Consider the following 19,689-nt stretch of genomic DNA (forward strand, 5'->3'; position numbering starts at 1 on the left):
CACCTTGCATATATACCTCTGCTGTCAGAGATTAATGGACAGGCACTCTAAGCACTCTAAGCACTCTCTATTCTCCTCTATTTCTCAGTGTTCCATTTATTGTTAATTCCCATGCCTATTTTGTCGTCTTCAAGTGCACCATCATTATTTCTCTGGATTGAACTTCACTTGTTACTTTATGTCCGTTTGACTGGTCCATTGATACAGACTTGCTCAAGTCTAAATCTTTCTTGGGTCAGGCAGCATCTCTGGAGAAAAAGGATGGGTGATGTTTTGGGTAGGGAACCCTTACCTATCCATGTTCGGTATAAACCAGTATCTGCAGTTCCTTTCGACACACTAAGAATCTTTCTTCCTCATTGTCTGCCACAACAGTCAATTTTTGAACTGTTTATTTAGCGAAAGCTAAATAAATTTTAATCACCAGCTTGTTTTTCTTCATTAATCCTTTTGCAGACAGCTCGGGCAAATCATTTGTATGCTGTAAAAATGTTTAATTCTGCAAAGCTCTCATTTTGTTTCCTCTGTGTACTCTTTGTGATATTAAGCGCGTCAGAATGAAAGGAGTCATTAGATAACTGTCTCCCTCATGTCAACAGGGATGTTCTTTTCCCAGCGCTGTGCTTTGAACACGACTATTGCTCGGGGTCACGCAGCAGTTCCCTGAGTTGCATGCATCATGTGCAAGCTACTTTTAGCTCATAGATGCATGCACTTGAGTCTGATTACCAGTGTGATATTTGCCAGTTGGATGAGTGTGCTGATGAGCAGTTTTAGTGGTTCACAGCGCATGAATCAATCATATATTTTACTGATTGTTTTCATCTGCGGATTTTATCCGTTTGCATACCTGGGGCGCTCTAACCTCCAGAGATAAACACAGAGTGCTGGAGTAACATCAATGGGTCAGGCAGCACCTCTGGAGAAAAAGGATTTCAGGTGACGTTTCGCGTCGGGATCGTTCTTCAGACTGAGTTTCACTCTTCTCTCTGGCTTTTTCTGCAGAGATGATGCCTGACCTACTGAGTTACTCCAGCACTTTGTGTCTATCTTCGGTATATACCAGCATCAGCAATTCCTTTCTACACGCCCTCGAGCTGCTTTTTGGCTATTCTGAATAAGAGTTTCTCTATTTTATTCAATTTGGCTTCTAGTATTGGTTTATTATTGTTAAATGCATCGAGATGCAGTGAAAACTTTGTTTTGCATGTAATCCGGGCAGATCATACCATTTGACTGCAATCGTTCCACACATGGGTACAATGGATAGAACAAATATTATAAACAGAGTACAGAATATAGTGTTACAGCTGCAAGAATAGTACAGATAGACAAAATGTGCAAGGGCCACGACAAGGTAGATTGAAAGATCATGAATACATCCTTATGCGAGGTCCTTCAAGACTCAGATGACAAGTGGGAAGAAGTTATTCTTGGATCTGGTGGTATGTCCTTCCAAGCTTCTACCTGAGAGGAGAGGGGAGAAACAAAAATGACCGGTCCTTGATCCTTGTTGGTTGCTTTCCCAAGATACCGTGAAGTGTGGATGGAGTCAATAAGGGGGAGACTGGTATGTGTAATGGGCTGGGCTGGGTCCACATCTCTGTGTATTTTCTTGCACAGATCATTTACCATACAAAGCTGTGATGCATTCGGAAAGGATGCTTTCTATGATGCATCTGTAGAAATTAGTAAAAGTTATGCCAAATTTCCCTCGTCTTCTGAGGATGTAGAGGCATTGGTGTGCAGTCTTGGCTGTATAATTGACATACATGGATACAAAGACAATAGGTGCAGGAGTAGACCATTCAGCCTTTCGAGCTAGCACCGCCATTCAATGTGAGCATGGCTGATCATCTGCAATCAGTACCCCGTTCCTGCCTTCTCCCCATATCCCTTGATTCCGCTAGCCCTAAGAGCTCTATCCAACTCTCTTTTGAATCTATCCAGTGAATCGGCCTCCACTGCCTTCTGTGGCAGAGAATTCCACAAATTCACAACTCTCTGTGTGAAAAAGTCTTTACTCATCTCAATTCTAAATAGCCTACCCCATATTCTTAAACTGGCCCCTGGTTCTGGACTCCCCCAACATCGGGAACTCGTTTCCTACATCTAGCGTGTCCAATCCCTTAATAATTGTATGTGTTTCCAGAAGATGCCCTCTCATCCTTCTAAATTCCAATGAATACAAGCCCAGTCGCTCCATTCTTTCATCATATGACAGTCCCACCATCCCGGCAATTAATGTAATTCCCCGATTTCTCTCTCGCTCCTTTCTTGAAAAGTGGGATAACATTAGCTATCCTCCAATCCACAGGAACTGATCCAGAATCTATAGAACATTGGAAAATGATCACCAATGCGTCCATGATTTCTAGAGCCACCTCCTTGAGTACCCTAGGATGCAGACCATGCAGATATGGTTGGTCCCGGTCAAATTGTTGGTGATATTTACCCCTAGGAACTTGAAGCGCTCAACTCTCTCCACTCCAGTACCATTGAAGCAGACTGGGACATGTACTCCAACCTGCTTCATGAGGTTCATGACGACTCCTTCATTTTGCTGACATTGAGGGATATGTTATTGACTTGATATCATGCTATCTCCATCTATCTTTCCTGTTCTCCATCTCATCAATGTTTGCTGCCCAGCCCGCAACAGTGGTGTCATCTGCAAACTTGTAAATGGAATTAGAGCAAAACTTGGCCCCACAGTTGTGAGTGTAACGAGAGTATACAGGACCCTGCCTTGCAAGGGACCAGTGTTTAGAATTATTGTTGGGGATGTTTTGTCACCTATCCTTACTGATTGCAAACTATTTGTCAGGAATTGTCTCTGTTTGTCAGTTGCGGAGGTAAGTCTCTCTCAGGTTATTTGTTACAGCATCTCTAATTAAAATTTTTGGTCAGAATGATTTTGTACACTGCAGATATTCATGCAGGTATGTAATGCACCAAGCAGTGCTTATTCTAGTTGTTTTGATTGCAACTATTTGGTTTCAGAATCAGATACTGTACAAACAAGGTATTAATCAATGCACGATTTTTTGTGGACAACGCATCTATATGTAACAACTTATACTTAACAATGTCAGGTGGCCCCTCAGTCAGTGGCAGGCGGCTCTGTGTGCAGCATGGCTCGCAGTTTTCCCTTGGCACCACTTGCGACCCAGTTCAAAAGCAATGTCCCACAAGCTCATTCTGTATGTAACAGGCATTTTTATACCAAAAAGTTTGAGCTTCTACCCTAATCTAAAAAAACAGTTGGTACTTTGCTTTCAAATTAGCGATCCTCTTTAGTGTGGTACACAAGAGTTATTTCTCGCACTAAGCACCAAGCTAATCTTTGATGCTTCTGGGAAGGCAGAAGTTTATCTTGGTGACCCTGCAGGTGGCCTCATGAACAAGTCCTTCCAAGTTGGCCGAAGCATTCTTCCGAAACATATAATTGCTCTTCTAAGAAAGCTGCTTGCTTGAATATGGTGCTGTTAATTTAGCAGAAAAGCATGCGTATGGCTGTTTGCTGACAACTCCATTTTATCTGACACAGGTCTGTTTAACCCTTTCCATCCACGGTCATCACGACTCAACGTGTTACAAACTAACCTCCTTGCGAGATAATAGAAAGATCAAATGATTAAGGAAAGAGGTTGATTGGTCCATCATAATTGTGAGCTAGCCCATTAATCACACACATCTGCTTACTCTTCCCAAATAGTCCGACAAGTATTGTCCCCTCAAGCATGTTACCTTCTTAATGATACAACAAAATCTGCTGGTGGGTGAACATGCAATGGTTGAGATCCATATTGGTGCCAGTGGCATATGTAGAAAATGGGTTATTAAAAGGTTTAGAATGGGATTAAGAAACTGGACCTCAAATTAATTGGCTGATGACACCTTGTGCCTGTGGAGTAAATTAGATGGATTAGTACAGGTGTCAGAAGTTATGGGGAGAAGGCAGGAGAATGGAGTTAGGAGGGAGAGCTAGATCAGCCATGATTGAATGGTGGAGTAGACCTGATAGGCCGAATGTCCTAATTCTACTCATATCACTTATGATCTTATGGATTAGGAGGATAGTGTAGATAAATGATTGGCTGGAGAGATGGGTGCAGGAGAGTGGGCTTTAGATTCCTGAAACGCTGGGACCAATTCTGGGGGAGGTGGGACCCATATGGGCCCAATGGGTTACATTCCAACAGAGCTGGAACCAATGTCCTTACAGGGTCATTCACTCGCATTATAGGGGTTGCCCAACCTGATTTGGTTGGGCATCAGATAGTGGCGCCGATGAGCTAAAATGGCACACAACGCAAAGGGAGAGATAAATGGAACAAAATAGATGAAACCAGGCTAAGTGTAAGTACACAAATGCCTGAGATACTGACATTGCATGCCTATGAACTGTGAAACACAAGGTTGATTACATTATGTTGTTAATCACAAAAAATTATGATGCAATGGCAGTCAAATAACCTTGGCTTAAAAAAAGAGAGAGGGGTTCTAAATATTCTTAGATATAAAGACACGAGGCTTTCTGGAAATATGGGAAAGGAAAGAAAGGTGGAGGTGGAGTGGCAGCTTAGGTGACAATAAATCAGACTTGCGATACCACCTGCAGCACCTGAACCAGTAATGAAGAGAATTTTGTGGTTTGTTGCATTGCAACATTTAATCCTTTGTATCATGATCTACCCGAAGGGGATGGCCAATTATGTGACAATTTAATTATGATTGCCTTGGGATATGTACAAACTTTGAATCAGTGTTACTTTTTAACTGGAATCCATTTGTACACAAATTGAATTGAGGAATTATATTACCTTGATGTATTAATACTTACCACAATGCAACAAATCCCATTCGCCCCAACACAGCTCATTGAGCTGGTCCCCCACTCCTCATGTTACTCCAGCCCCACAACTAATTCTCCGTGATATGTCTATCCAACCCGCTTTTGGTCATATTGCCACCTATCTATGTTAAGGGTAATGTTCAGTAACCAATTGATCTACCAGCACATATATGGGATGTGGAAATGAATTGGAGCAGCCAGTTGAAGCCCACATGGCCACAGGGATAAGGTGCATTTTCCACACAAACGGCAACCAAGGTCAGCATTGAATCAGAGTCCATAGAACCGGGATGAATTGCTGCATGCTATCTGGTACTTTGTATTTTTCCTAGTTTTTGTTCATGTGACCAGGTTTTGTACTTCTGATGAAGTTTCAGAATACTCCAGTACAAGAGTGCAATGTTTAGGAGTTACACTTTTGCTGAGTGCTAAGATAAACATATCTTCTCACGGGACAAAATAGGCCCTTTCTCATTCGGTAACGACACAATCACCATGGGCTGAAAATACGGTTAGACCAACCACGTAAATAATTGTGCCTGTGAATCCAGAATGTATGCTGTATATATTGCACCATATGATTCACCTTGTTCTATGTGACATCCTCTCTACCATCTTCAGGACTTTAACAAGGACTGTGGTGGAATGCGCTTTTACTTGCCCAGCTGAGTGCAGATACAACAATGCTCAAACACAGTTCTATTATCCAGGACAAGGTTGACCGGCCTACTCTGTCTCTTACCTTAAACGTTTATTGTATCTACCCCCTACACACAGTGGCAGTTGTATACCATATTAAAAAAGTGCACACTAGTTACCTGCCTAGGCCACTCTAACAGCAACAGACTGCTGATGGCCCCATAGTGTATTCATGGTGGGGGACTTAGCAATAATAATGCCATTCATGAATAGGGAATGGTGATTGGACCCTGTCTTGTTGTACATGGTCATTGTCTGTAAAAACCCGTTGGATCATATAAAGAATGCATTGTGTGTAAAGGACTAATACCCTAATTGCAACACATTTAAAGAACAACCTTCTTTTAACTAACAAATAATCTAGTTGTACAAAGGTTTATGTTCATGTTTTAATTTTGAAATCCTCTAAATCTCATACATGACGAGGCATCCTAAATAATTTAGTGTTCTGTTTTTTTGGAAAGAAAATTTCTATGGACAATAAAGTATTGTGGTTCAACTCACTTATATGTGAATAATTTGATATAACATCACAAAATAAGTAAATTTGGCAACTACTCTGGTTTCATTCAAGGTGTGTGATATTAATAAAATAATCTAAATATTTTTGCAGATCTGTAACTTCATTGATGGACTCACCAGCCAAGACTAACTCTCTGGAAAAAAAGCTTATGTTAAAGAATAAGGAATTGTTGGAGACTCAGGACACATGTCATAAGGTATATGATGGACAAAATCAGCAAGGAATTTCTTGATGTTGTATTCCTATAAGTAATGTGGTATATTTCATATTAATTATTATTAATCTTTCACATTAACAACACTACATATTTTTAATCCTCAGAAATTGTATACGAAATTGGTAACCAGTATCTTTCTGATTAAATCTTTGTACAATTTCACAGCTAGATATATATATATTTGTAAATCTTACTATAATGATTGTTGAATCTTATTATAAAAATTGTTTGATGTATTTATCGGAAATTTTGTGGATCTCGTTTTCCCAGATATTATTCCACAATGAACAAAATTTCTGTGCAAATATTCCAATGGTTTCTATGCCTGAACTTCCACTAGAACTTGTTTAGTTTAGAGATACTGTGTGGAGACTGGCCCTTCGGCCCATCGAGTCCATGCTGACCAGTGATCTTGTTACACTAGTTCTATTCTACACACTAGGGATAATTTACAGAAGCCAATTAACCTACAAACCTGCATGCCTTTGGAGTGTGGGAGGAAACCAGAGCGCCTAGAGAAAACCCACATGGTCCCAGGGAGAACGTACAAAATCTGTACAAACAGCACTCGTAGTCAGGATCGAACCCGGGTCTCTGGCGCTGTAGGGCAGCAACTCTACCGCTGTGCCATTGCGCCACACCATTGTTATACAAAATGTAAAACCAACGTAGATTAAGAATAATTTGAACAAATCAATAATTAACAAATCATTGTATATTTTAGTCAATTTGGTTGGTGAAAATACTTAAAGGTCATTGATATCTTTTCATTATCCTAAAATGAAACTTACAAAATCCATAAAGTTGAAATTTTACTTCACCGTATGTTTCTTCAAAAATGTAAAACTAGTAATACATACTCTCTTATTTGAAGAACACAACTAATGAGAAAAACTTGTATGTTAATTTTTAGAAACAGAACGTAAATAGTAACGGCAGCTGGATTGTAATTGTTCAGCACAGTCAGATTTTATAATTATATTGTTGAATACTGGCATTTATTTATTTATTTTTTAAATTGCAAAATCTCAGTTGCCCAATCTTATGACCACTACCTTGGCCAATTATGTAATGACAAGAATAGATAAATGATTCTGAGAACTCTGCAGGGAAAGAACTGGAAATGCTGGAAATAATTAACAGGTCAGGCGACATCAATGAACAAAAATGATTATTGACTGTCACCCTACAGAAATGTTTTAATGAAAGAACATTGACCTGAATCATTAAATTGTTCCCCTCCCCACATATACAATTTGACCTACTGAGTATATCGAGCAATTTCTGCTTTTTATTTCAGATTCCTAGTATCTGTAGTATTTTAATTATTTTTCTAAGAACTCTTTTGTTGCTATTTAGCTACTGAGTAAATCTTTAAGAGTAGTATTTATCTTCACGTTCACTGATATTTATAAGTGACGTGCCCTCCTGCATTTCTACAGGAAATAGTTTTGTACAATTAATTGACATGATAAAGAAGATTTTGTAAATATCTATTGCTATTTCTCTAGAAATGTTTTGCTATTTTTTATGTCTTGGTTGGTTATGAATTATTGTCACATGTGCAATAAAAATCTCTGTTTTGCATGTTATCCAGTCAAATCATATCATGCATGAGTACGATCACATGTATAACCAGTAGTGCAGAGAAAAATAATGCAAAATGTAGTGTGACAGTGTAGAAAAAGTACAGAAAAAAAGTGCAAGGGCCACAACAAGGTTGGCTGGGTTATCAAACTATATATACCCTTAGCTTATGAGAGGTCTATTCAATAGTCTGATAACAGGGGGGGGAAATCTGTTCCTGAATCACGCAGTATGTAATTTCTAACCTTTGTGTCTTTTGCCCAACGGGAAAGAGGAACAGAGGGTGAGTGGTCATTCATTATTTTGGCTCCTTTCCCAAAGCTGCATGAAATGCAAATAGAGTTGATTGGTAGGGAAAGCTGGTTTGCATGATGGACTAGGCTGCATCTACAACTCTCAGCAATTTCATGCGGTCTTGGGCAGAGCAGTTGCCAAACCAAGATATGATGCATCGGGATAGGATGCTGGCCATGTGACCTTGGTATAACTTTCAGGGATTGTAAAAACGGACGATGATGGGTTTGTCGCTGTCCCTGTTTGTTGTGCTGTGTGAACACATTGGAAAATTAATTAAAAAGACATATGACTTGCTTTGCTTTGTAAACAGAGGCATTGTGCACAAATGTACAAGAGTTATGGTAATCCCTTTTTATAAAACACTGATCTGGCCTTAGCTGGAAACTGGTTAGACTTTAGGAAAGAATGTTAAGGCCATTAAGAAGACACAAATATAATTTAGTAGAAGAATGACAGAAAGAAAAACATTACCTGTAGAATGGAAAAACTTTGGTCGGTCTGCTGAGAGTAGAGAATGTCAAGCGAAGGTGATCATGAATAAACAGGGTTTTTTGTAGAATAAATAAGGAAGACCTGTTTCTGGTGACAGATCAACTTTTTCCCCATATCCCTTGATTCTGTTAGCCCTAAGAGCTAAATCTAACTCTATCTTGAAGATATCCAGAACATTCTCTTCTGTGGCAGAGAATTCCACTCTTTGCTTTGGTGAAAGATCATAGCTCTTTCCAAAGAACTGGACATACATAACAGGCTGAATGACTGGTCTGTTGGACTCTCCTATTCAATAATACAAATAATTTCTTGTTGAACTGCAGGGATGCTTGGGGGGAAAAAAAGTATATGACAATCTAGGGCATAAATAGCACATTCGATATGATGGCTAAAATTGTTCATAATAGAAAAAGTATAAAGAATATTCATAAAAACCTCAGCAATTCTAAAATAATTTGTTTCTTACTTGAAGCTTCACATGTGAAATCGTAGTTATTACGTGTCTAAACCAGAAAATTTGCAAATTTGGGTTTTTGTGTGAGTGCAAAACGATGTAAAGGATTGAGGCCCGAATAAAGGATTGACATAGGCTGCAGTGAAAATATCACTGATTTACATGATCAGTGGCAATACTTTGGTAAAAATAGATATATGAGATTGTTTGAAACTGTAAAGAAGGAGGTCGAAAGGCTTTATTTTCAATCAGTTTTTTTCCTCTGTTGTTGTCTTTTAACTTTTACATGAAATGACCAGTTTCTATTGAGCCTGAAATGTTATTTAACCAGAGGTTTTGGACGCATCTGTGTTAATTACACTAAATGATAGCTTTATTTGATTTTTTAAAGATCTTTTTTTCAGATGGATCAAGAAGTCACCCATTTACAACGTAAAGTCTGTGAGCTGGAAACCGTGCTTGACCAAAAGGACATGGAACTTCAGTCTTCTGAAAACCAGAAATCAATCCTGGAGCAAGATTTGGCAACGTACATTACAGAATGTAGTGTAAGTAGATGTTCCATTATTGGATCATGAATGCAACTGATGGACACACTGGCAAGAGAGTATTCAAAACATACTGTAAGAGGAGGTACACAAAATTGCTGGGGAAACTCAGCAGGTGCAGCAGCATCTATGGAGCGAAGGAAATAGGCGACGTTTCGGGCCGAAACCCTTCTTCATACTGTAAGAGGAAATGCTTTTGACCTCTCAATTGCCCTTTCATTGACCAAAATCATGATTGATTGAACTACATTCTGCATAACTGCCTTTTCCCTGTGTTGGTTAAAAATCTTTACGGAAGGGTTTTGTAACTTTGCTGATGAAAGGTTCGACATTATTCTTGCATGATGTCTTTGATTTCCTGACCAGCAGAAATTTCTGTTGGCTCGCCTTTTTATCGATTCCTTTGAAAACCATGAAAACTTTGATCAGAGTTTACATTCACTTTCTACCAATATATACATTTAATTTAATGCTTGGTGTGTAGGAAGGAACTGCATTTACTGGTTTATACTAAACATAGGCACAAAATGCCGGAGTAAATCAGAGTGGCAGGCAGCATCTCTGGAGAAAAGGAATGGGTAACGTTTCGGGTCGGAACTCTTCCTCACACTACTTTTCAGAGGGGGTGAGGTTAGAGTAGGTAGATGAGTCGAAAAGTTAAGGCGGTTGATATCCTGCCGGCATTTAGAAATGAAAAGATCTAGAGAGGGTATAAAATAAAATAAAAGCAGTCTGAAGAAGGGTTCTGACCTAAAATGTCACCTATTATTTTTCTCCAGAGATGCTGCCTAACTGGCTGAGTTACTCTAGCATTTTGTGTCTATCTTTAATTTAATGCTGCCACTTGCGCTGCTTCCAATTAAGTGTCCTCAGCAAGCTTGCATACTTGCAATCTATCATCTGAGATATTTATTAAAACTCAGATGCATATGGATCATCATTTCTCACCCCCTCCCGTCTTCCATATGATGTTCAGCTTTATGCAATCGTCCCATGTTGGTGCGTGGCAGAGTTTACCAGCCCTCCCTGGAAGCTGTCAGAGCACCAAATGGTGTACTTTGTGCTTTGGCTGCTCCTTAATGAGGCTGCATCCCTTTTTGTGGCCATTCAGACGTGTGGGTTTCAGTGAGTGCAATTATAACTTGCGTTGTGTTTGCAGCCTCTTTTAGTGCTGCTGACAACAATGTAAATTATCATTTCATCTGTTCGCTTTCTTTTTTCCCCTAAAAAGTAAATTATCATATTTGAAACACATGAAACGGTTGCTATGGTAAACAGCCCATGTGTTGCAATCTGAATAAATTCACAGGTACATAATGTTGTGCAAAACTTCAAAGTACATGTTCTTTATATGTGCCATCTCACTTTATGCATTGGAGAAAATATTTCCTGTTTTTTAGTAAAGGACAATTAATCTTCCTGACGTGCATTTTTAGTGATTATTAATCTAGTTTTCATAAGAGTCTCACCACTCTTCAAATACCCGAGCAATTACGTCTCCTTTGACGTCAAGAGTGTTTTATTGTCATGTGTCCCGGACGGGACAATAAAATTCTTACTTGCTGCAGCACAACAGAATATGTGAATTTGTAAACATTGTATATAACGGGGGAAAAAAAGAAAAAGTTCAATAAATAACAAATATAGTGCAAATAACAAATAGTAATATAGTCTTTTGCTGTTCAGAGCTCATAGATTATTCATTGTGTTTAATAGCCTGATGGCTGTGGGGAAGTAACTGGTCCTGAACCTGGATGTTACAGTTTTCAGGCTCCTGTACCTTCTTCCTGATGGCAATGGTGAGATAAGTGTGTGGCCAGGATGGTGTGGGTCCTTGATGATTTTGACTGCCTTTGAGGCAGCGACTATGATAGATCCCTTCGACGGTGGGGGAGGTCAAAGCCGGTGATGGGCTGGGCAGTGGTCACAACTTTTTATCGTTTTTTTCGCTCCTGGACATTCAAGTTGCCGAACCAGGCCACGATGCAATCAGTCAGAATGCTCTCTACCGTGCACCTGTAGAAGTTTAGGATAATCCTCTTCGACATGCCGAATCTCCATAATCTTCTCAGGAAGTAGAGTCGCTGATGTGCCTCCTTTACAATTGCTGGGTCCACGAAAGGTCTTCTGATATATGCACGCCCAGGAATTTGAAGTTATTGACCCTCTCCACCATCGTCCCATTGATATAAACAGGATTGTGGGTCCTCATCCTTCTCCTACTAAAGTCCCCAATCAGATCCTTGGTCTTACTGATGTTGAGAGCCAGGTTGTTGTGCTGGCACCATTTGGTCAGTCGGTCGATCTCACTTCTATACTCTGACTTGTCCCCATCAGTGATTCGTCCAACCACTGGTGTCATCGGCGAACGTGATGATGGAGTTTGCACTATGACCGGCTGCGCAGTCATGGGTATAGAGTGAGTAAAGCAGGGAGCTGAGCACGCAGCCTTGAGGTTCTCCCGTACTAATTGTTGCTGAGGATGAAGTGGTTCCTCCAATTCGAATAGACTGTGGTCTGTGGATGAGGGAGTCGAGGATCCAATTGTATCTGCTTAGGCACGATTAGATTGCGTTTGGATGCCAGAGGGTTAACGTAATTAATGTGATGTAATATATAACTGCTGGTTGAACTCAGTGGGTTGAGCAGCTTCTGGGATGGGGGGAGGAGGGATGAATTGTCTTGATTCGGGTCACAATCCTGCAGGACAACATGGTGGAGAGGGAAGATAGTCAATATAGAAAGAAGATGGTGGTGAAGCAGGAGTCAGTAGACGATGAGCGAAGGAGAGGAAGGGCTGGAGTTGGGAGAGGCAGGTGAGTGAGAGGTGCAAGTAGACAGAGAGAAAAACTCGACAGATGTTTTATGTTTATGCATCTCTGCTTACCTCGTCAAGAGGTCTATTTTGTTTTGGCCAGCTGTTGACGGGTATTTCAACCCAAATATCTCTGCACTCTTTTCAGTCTTTCCAGCATTATTGAGTAACTTCACAATTAATTATCATTTATTTCATTGTAATATTCAGCTCCACACTTTGGCATTAACTGCATGTTTGATTTGTCAAAACAGCTCAACAATTTCTACCTGCTCCCAACAAGATTCCGCACAGACACTTGTACCTCTTCCACCCCTATTCAGGATGGATTCATGTAGCAGTTAGAAGCAGATTGTGCATTATTGTCTCTGTTAGATGTTGGTAAAAGCAGGGCTGTGGTAAGTGTCCAACAGGTCAGCCGGTACTAATGGAGAGAAAAAAACGGAGTCAATATGCCACATGGATGACTTACAAAATAGCTGCTTTTAATAGACAATAGGTGCAGGAGTAGGCCATTCGGCCCTTCAAGCCATTCAATGTGATCATGGCTGATCATCCACAATCAGTACCTTGTTCCTGTCTTCTCCCCATATCCCCTGACTCTGCTATCTTTAAGAGCCCTATCTAGCTCTCTCTTGAAAGTATCCAGAGAACTGGCCTCCAGCACCCTCTGAGACAGAGAATTCCACAGACTCACAACTCTCTGTGTGAAAAAGTGTTTCCTCATCTCCGTTCTATATGGCTTACCCCTTATTCTTTAACTGTGGCCCCTGGTTCTGGACTCCCCCAACATCGGGAACATGTTTCTGCCTCTTGCGTGTCCAAATCCTTAATAATCTTACAGAAACCTAGAAAATATGTGCAGGTTTATATGTTTCAATAAGATCCCCTCTCTTCCTTCTAAATTCCAGAGTATACAAGACCAGCTGCTCCATTCTCTCAGCATATGACAGTCCCGGCCATCCCGGGAATTAACCTTGTGAACCTACGCTGCACTCCCTCAATAGCAAGATTGTCCTTCGTCAAGTTTGGAGACCAAAACTGCACACAATACTCCAGGTGTGGTCTCACTAGGGCCGTGTACAACTGCAGAAGGACCTCTTTGCTCCTATACTCAACTCCTTTTGTTATGAAGGCCAAAATGTCATTTGTTTTCTTCACTGCCTGCTGTACCTACATGCTTACTTTCATTGACTGATGAACAAGGACCGCAGATCCCGTTGTACTTCCTCTTTTACCAACTTGACACCATTTAGATAATAATAATCTGCCTTCTTATTTTTGCTACCAAAGCGGATAATCTCACATTTATCCACATTAAACCGCATCTGCCATGCATCTGCCCACTCACCCAACCTGTCCAAGTCACCCTGCATTCTCATAGCATCCCCCTCACAGTTCACACTGCCACCCAGCTTTGTGTCATCTGCAAATTTGCTGATGTTACTTGTAATCCCTTCATTTAAATCATTAATATATATTGTAAATAGCTGCAGTCCCAGCATCGAGCCTAGCAGTACCCCACTAGTCACTGCCTGCCATTCTGAAAGGGACCCGTTAATCCCTACTCTTTACTGTCTGCCAACCAATTTTCTATCCATGTCAGCACTCTACCCCCAATACCATGCGCCCTAATTTTGCCCACTAATCTCCGACGTGGGACCTTATCAAATGCTTTCCAAAAGTCTGTTTGATACAGACAGAAATAAAGAACGGTTACCAAATGTTGGAAATTTTATATTGGCTCCAAAAGGTTGCAACTTGTGATGAAGAAGATGAAGTATTCTTCATGCTTGTGTTGAACCCTATTGTAATAGTACAAGGGGCTACAGACGGATTGGTCAGAGTATGGTGGATGGAGAATTAAAGTGGCAGGAAACTGGAAACTCGAGGTTTCACTGAAAGACTGGTCTTTAAACTTTTACACAATCTGCAGAAGACCACATTGTGGACACTGTATGAAGTATACTAGATTTGGAGAAGTGCATATGAATAGCTACTTCATTTTGAGGAATATCTGGCTCCTTGGATGGCGGGAAAGGAAGACATGAAAGGGCAGGTCATAACCCCTTGGATTTCCTGAGAAAGTGCCTTGAGATAGGAAGCAGACAAAAATGCTGGAGAAACTCAGCGGGTGAAGCTGCATCTATGGAAGGAAGGAATAGGTGAGGTTTCGGGTCGAGACCCTTCTTCAAACTGATAAAGGGTCTCGACCAGAAACATCACCCATTCCTTCTCTGCAGAGATGCTGCCTGTCCCGCTGAGTTACTCCAGCATTTTGTGTCTATATTATGATTGGGAACAGATCTCACCAAGTTCAATGAGTTGTATGCACACTCACCATTAGTTCAATGAGTTGTATGCACTCTCACTACTATTTTGGATGGTTTGACAGGGAAATGGAAGAGATACCTTCGGACTACATTTTTGGTTCTGCCATAGACACTTGCAGGCTGGAAATTATAGCAGGATCAAGTATTCTATATATAAATATCAAAGGCAGTGGATATTTGTGTCACCAACAGAGATGCTTGTAGGATCCTGCTAGTCGTACCATGCCAATATGAGTCGTTGTCTTTTATCTCTGTTTTCTCACTCCCTCAGCCAATTTCCTTGAGGCCTTCAATTTTCTTGAACTTGCCCAACAACCTCTGTGACGAATTTTTACTGTGTTTGAATGCAGATGTCTGTATAAATAATTTATGTAGAATTGTCCCTAGCCAGGATTTTAGTCATCTCTTCAGAGAAATGTATTGAGTTGCATGATATATTCATAACAAATCCCTGCTACATTTCTCTGATCATTGATAGTTCCAAAGCATTCAGTAATTCAATCCCCATTTATAATCTACCATTCCCTCGATTTTAATACTAGTTTCTAAATACCTGGCTGCTTTATCTTGCATTGCTGGGATTATTATGCAAGCAGTCATGATGTTTATATCTATGCAAGGGTTTTGTAATGCTCCTGCAAATGAAATAAAATCTAATCTAATATATATATAATTATTCCATGAATAATATAATTAGGGAGATAAATAAGTAGTTTAACTTAAGAGTAGTCTGATAATAAAACATACACTCTGAAAATAAGTACAGGTATATACATTAAAATTGCATTTAATGTTGTTCCCTTTAAGTAGGTACCTGTAGGGCCTGTCCCACTTACGCGATTTATTTCAGCCACATGCCAGCACCCGTCGTAGTTGCGGCAGGTTGCCGAAAATTTTCAGCATGTTGAAAATCCAGCGGCGACCAGAAAAAGGTACAACTCTTTGGGCGACTACTCACCACCAAACAGGCGTCACCCCGCGACATGTTGCGTAAGTGGGACCAGCCCTTACCTGCGCTCAATATGCAAATGTACTTGGATTCAATGTTGAAGTGCTTCATAATACACTGTTTCTTTCCTTTGTATTTGTTGGAAAAATGTATTAATTATTTTTATTTCCAACTTTGGAACAAACAAACATATAACTGACCATGTAAAAAGGTTTTTAGATTTCGGCCAACAACTTTATGCGATTATCCTGGTGCCTTGAAACATAAATCTGTCCAGTTATTATTTCTGTGTGTTTATAATGAAATGTTGTCTTTGTTTGCTTTTTCTTTTCTCTTGTTTTTATTGGGTATGAGTATTTTTTGGGGGGGGGAAGTGGGTAAAATTATGGCCTCGTACCTCATTTCAGAGATCTTTCTCATGTATGAATCGGGAGAATAACTATGGTCTACGTAAAAGCGGGAGCGATCACAGCAACTGCCTTTTTATTTTGCAATAGAATTCTCCCAGAATCCACTGATATTTTTCCATTGGGAGCAGTAATGTGGTTCTGCCTTTTTGTATTTTTTATAATGTTAGCATGTTAAGTCCAGATGGCGTTCTGTTGGGATTAACTGTGGATAGACAATAGACAATAGGAGTAGGCCATTCGGCCCTTCGAGCCAGCACCGCCATTCAATGTGATCATGGCTGATCATCCCCAATCAGTATCCCGTTCCTGCCTTTTCCCCATATCCCCTGACTCCGCTATCTTTAAGAGCCCTATCCAGCTCTCTCTTGAAAGCATCCAGAGAACCTGCCTCCACCGCCCTCTGAGGCAGAGAATTCCACAGACTCACAACTCTCCATGAGAAAAAGTTGTTTCCTCGTCTCCGTTCTAAATGGCTTACCCCTTATTCTTAAACTGTGGCCCCAGGTTCTGGGGGGACCTAAGAATTGAACCAGGAAAGTTTTGACTGCATTATTCTATTGTATGCAATGTGGTAAATTTATGAACATTTTCTTTAAGAACCTTTGGTAATATCATCAGTTGTTTTTCATATTTAAGAGAACTGCCATTAATGATCCCCAGGCATCAGCAACCTCTATTGTACTGACTTGGCGTCTCAAACTGAAATGTTATTTCAAATTTCCCCTGGTGATTGCTGTCATTGGTAATGCATTTTTCCAAATCAACTCTTACGAATTATGATTTCTGGAATAATCAAACTATAAACTCCAGCTCAGGGAATGATCTCTCAAATGTTTATGAAGTATACACTGGGTCAGTACTCAATGTGTGTATATGTTGAGTTCTAGGTTAGTGTTTGGCTATGTGACCCTAGCTTTGTCGAACCTAGTGTGTGACCCTAGCTTTGTCGAGACAGTCAATGCATACAAGATTTGAGTCAGATCAGGCATCAAAATACTTATGTTTCTCTGGCTTTGCATTAACCTTGTTAGTTTGGGTTTTACTTTGGTACCCAAGCAGACCACTGTTCCAGATTCTGTATGCTTATGCTCTCTCAGTTTGAGTCAGAGTTAACCCAGACCCAGCAATGTAAGGCCATTCTGGCAACCAGCAGAATAAAGCATATACAATTAAATTGTGAAGCTTCAAATGTCCCCAAATGACTGAGTTCCGTCATTATGCTTGAATGTACTCTTCATGATGAGAGTGTTACTGATGATCGAGATGGGATTCGTGCAAGTTCCCAAGTGGCTGTTGCCTCCAACGTTAGCAACCACCGTGGAAATTTGAAATAGTATTTCAGTTCTGACTGTCAGTACAACATAGGATAGTATTCTTTCCATCGGAATAATAATTTAATCCATTAGTCACATAACTCCTGGATCCCTAAATTTAACAAACTTGCTAAGCCTCATAACTGCGTAACCATCTGCATCTATATGAATATTACATTCTTCGAGGAGGAAAATTCCTTGGAGAGCCAGCCAATCACCATATATATATATATATGGATGCTGGCTGGATTTCATTTGATGCCATCCTGGAGGAAACCAACATATATCTGCGGGACGTCAACATGTAAATGGGAAGAGTGCAGAAAGTAGGTCTCAACTCTGGCACCAAATTCCAGACCTAGTCTGACATAGATCAGTGAATAACTTCTTCAGAAAATGGCTCAAATATTAACATTGCTTTATATTGTTCTGTTTAGTTAGGAATCTCGCTGGTCGCACTAATCATCATATTTGTTAGTTTTGGGGCTACCAGAGCTCAGAAGAACATTGATTTTTAGCTCAAAAATGGATAGATTCTACTTATCAGGATCTGGCTGAAATCTATTACAACTTGGTTTGGTTTTCTTATGTTAAATGTTCTCCATGAATGCTCATTTTAATTGTCATTTCTTCCTTCACATACAAGCCATTGGAATTAGTTTCTGACAACTTTTCTCTGAAAACATCTAAAAAGTTCTGGTTATGAAATACATCAGAAACGCTTCCTTGTGGCTTTGGCCCAGCTTTAAGACAAATTGTGTGAGGTAGAGCTATTGTAAAGGTTTGTAGCTCAGTAAAGTGTGCACAATTTCCATTCATGTTATCCCTTTGCCTTTGCATGAAAACCTGGGTTAAATAGTTAATAAGGAGCAAACCTTTTATATAACACTGTTTTTCAACATCAAGCTGTTAGTACATCCTACTGAGACCTATTATGGTGACAGCAGATGTCTGTTTAATAGCTGATTTGGAAATGTTGAGGTTTAGTCTGCAGCTAGATTAAAGAACGGAGACTCTTTCACATATTTTCTGCTCAGTTTGGCTGAAAGACAATGAGATGAGCAAGTGCTGCTGCAGAACTTTAGTTCTTTGGATAATTGAAGCCACAATTGTTGTGGGGTTTGGTAGGTGGGTGTGTAATTGTGTACGATTGCACTGATCTTGTAATGGTTTATCCGACAAATGCGAATGAATGTCTGCAGACACGAGAAGCAGCAGATGATGGAATCTTGATCAAAACACAAAGTATGCGGAGGGGAAAGGGGACACGAGGATGGTAGTTAAGTGTACGAAGGAGGGGAATGGAGCAGGAGGACTGATAGGGGGGACAGTTTTGGGAACTGGTGGAACAATAGAAGTGCACTAGGGTGGGGTATGGGAGAGAAAGGGGGTAGAGAATGATGTTACATGTTGCTGAAGAATTCAACGTTCATATCATTGCGTTGTAAGCTATCCTAGTGGAATATGAGATGTTGTTCCTCCAGTTTGCATATGGCTAACTATGACAATGGAGGAGGCCTAGGAAAAAAGTTTGGTGTATAAATGGCAAATGGTGCATTGATGGAAGTGAGAGATGTGGTGTAAGGACAGTTATATCTCCAACAGTTGCAGGGGAAAGGTCCTGGGATGGGGCTGGGGGGGGGGGGGGGGGGGGGGTGGGGGGGGAGGGGGGAGGGGGGAGAGATGGGGGGAAGGGTTTAGTTGGAAGGGATGCGTGAATATCTGCATTCACCTTAATAATTAGTGAAAGCCAGAGACCATGTTTGTTAGTTATCCAATGAATGCCCGTCTATCATTAGAAGTTAGGTAAAAACGATCTGTTCTGACTTTCAACATGGTAATGGATATCAGGGGCTAATCTTATCACTGTGGCTAATTAGGTTTTCTACTTGAACCAGGTCTGTTATTCCCTTGTGCCTTGAATCGACCAGCTCAGACTTGTTACAGAGTTTATCATTGTCTACACGGTGCGTTGTATCACTGAAATGTAACAGTTAAGAGTAGGAAAGGATAGAGTGTAATAAAAGGACTGGACAAGCTAGATGCAGGAAAAATGTTCCCAATGTTGGGCAAATCCAGAACCCGGGGCCACAGTCTTAGAATAAAGGGGAGGTCATTTAAGACTGAGGTGAGAAAAAACATTTTCACCCAGAGAGGTGTGAATTTATGGAATTCCCTGCCACAGAGGGCAGTG

The 19,689-nt window shown here is 40.4% G+C and overlaps 1 protein-coding gene across 7 annotated transcripts in view; it reads left to right on the forward strand.

Annotated features, from left to right (window-relative positions):
- cit (citron rho-interacting serine/threonine kinase) overlaps nucleotides 1-19,689 on the forward strand; it is a 153,229-nt gene that overhangs the window by 49,876 nt on the left and 83,664 nt on the right. For all 7 annotated transcript variants that reach the window (XM_033043639.1, XM_033043633.1, XM_033043640.1 and 4 more), the window contains exons 11-12: nucleotides 6,171-6,276; nucleotides 9,532-9,675. In XM_033043639.1, the coding sequence (XP_032899530.1) occupies nucleotides 6,171-6,276; nucleotides 9,532-9,675 (250 nt within the window). The remainder of the gene's footprint in view (nucleotides 1-6,170; nucleotides 6,277-9,531; nucleotides 9,676-19,689) is intronic.

This window comes from Amblyraja radiata, chromosome 25 (genome assembly GCF_010909765.2).
Source record: "Amblyraja radiata isolate CabotCenter1 chromosome 25, sAmbRad1.1.pri, whole genome shotgun sequence".
Taxonomy (NCBI): Eukaryota; Metazoa; Chordata; class Chondrichthyes; order Rajiformes; family Rajidae; genus Amblyraja; species Amblyraja radiata.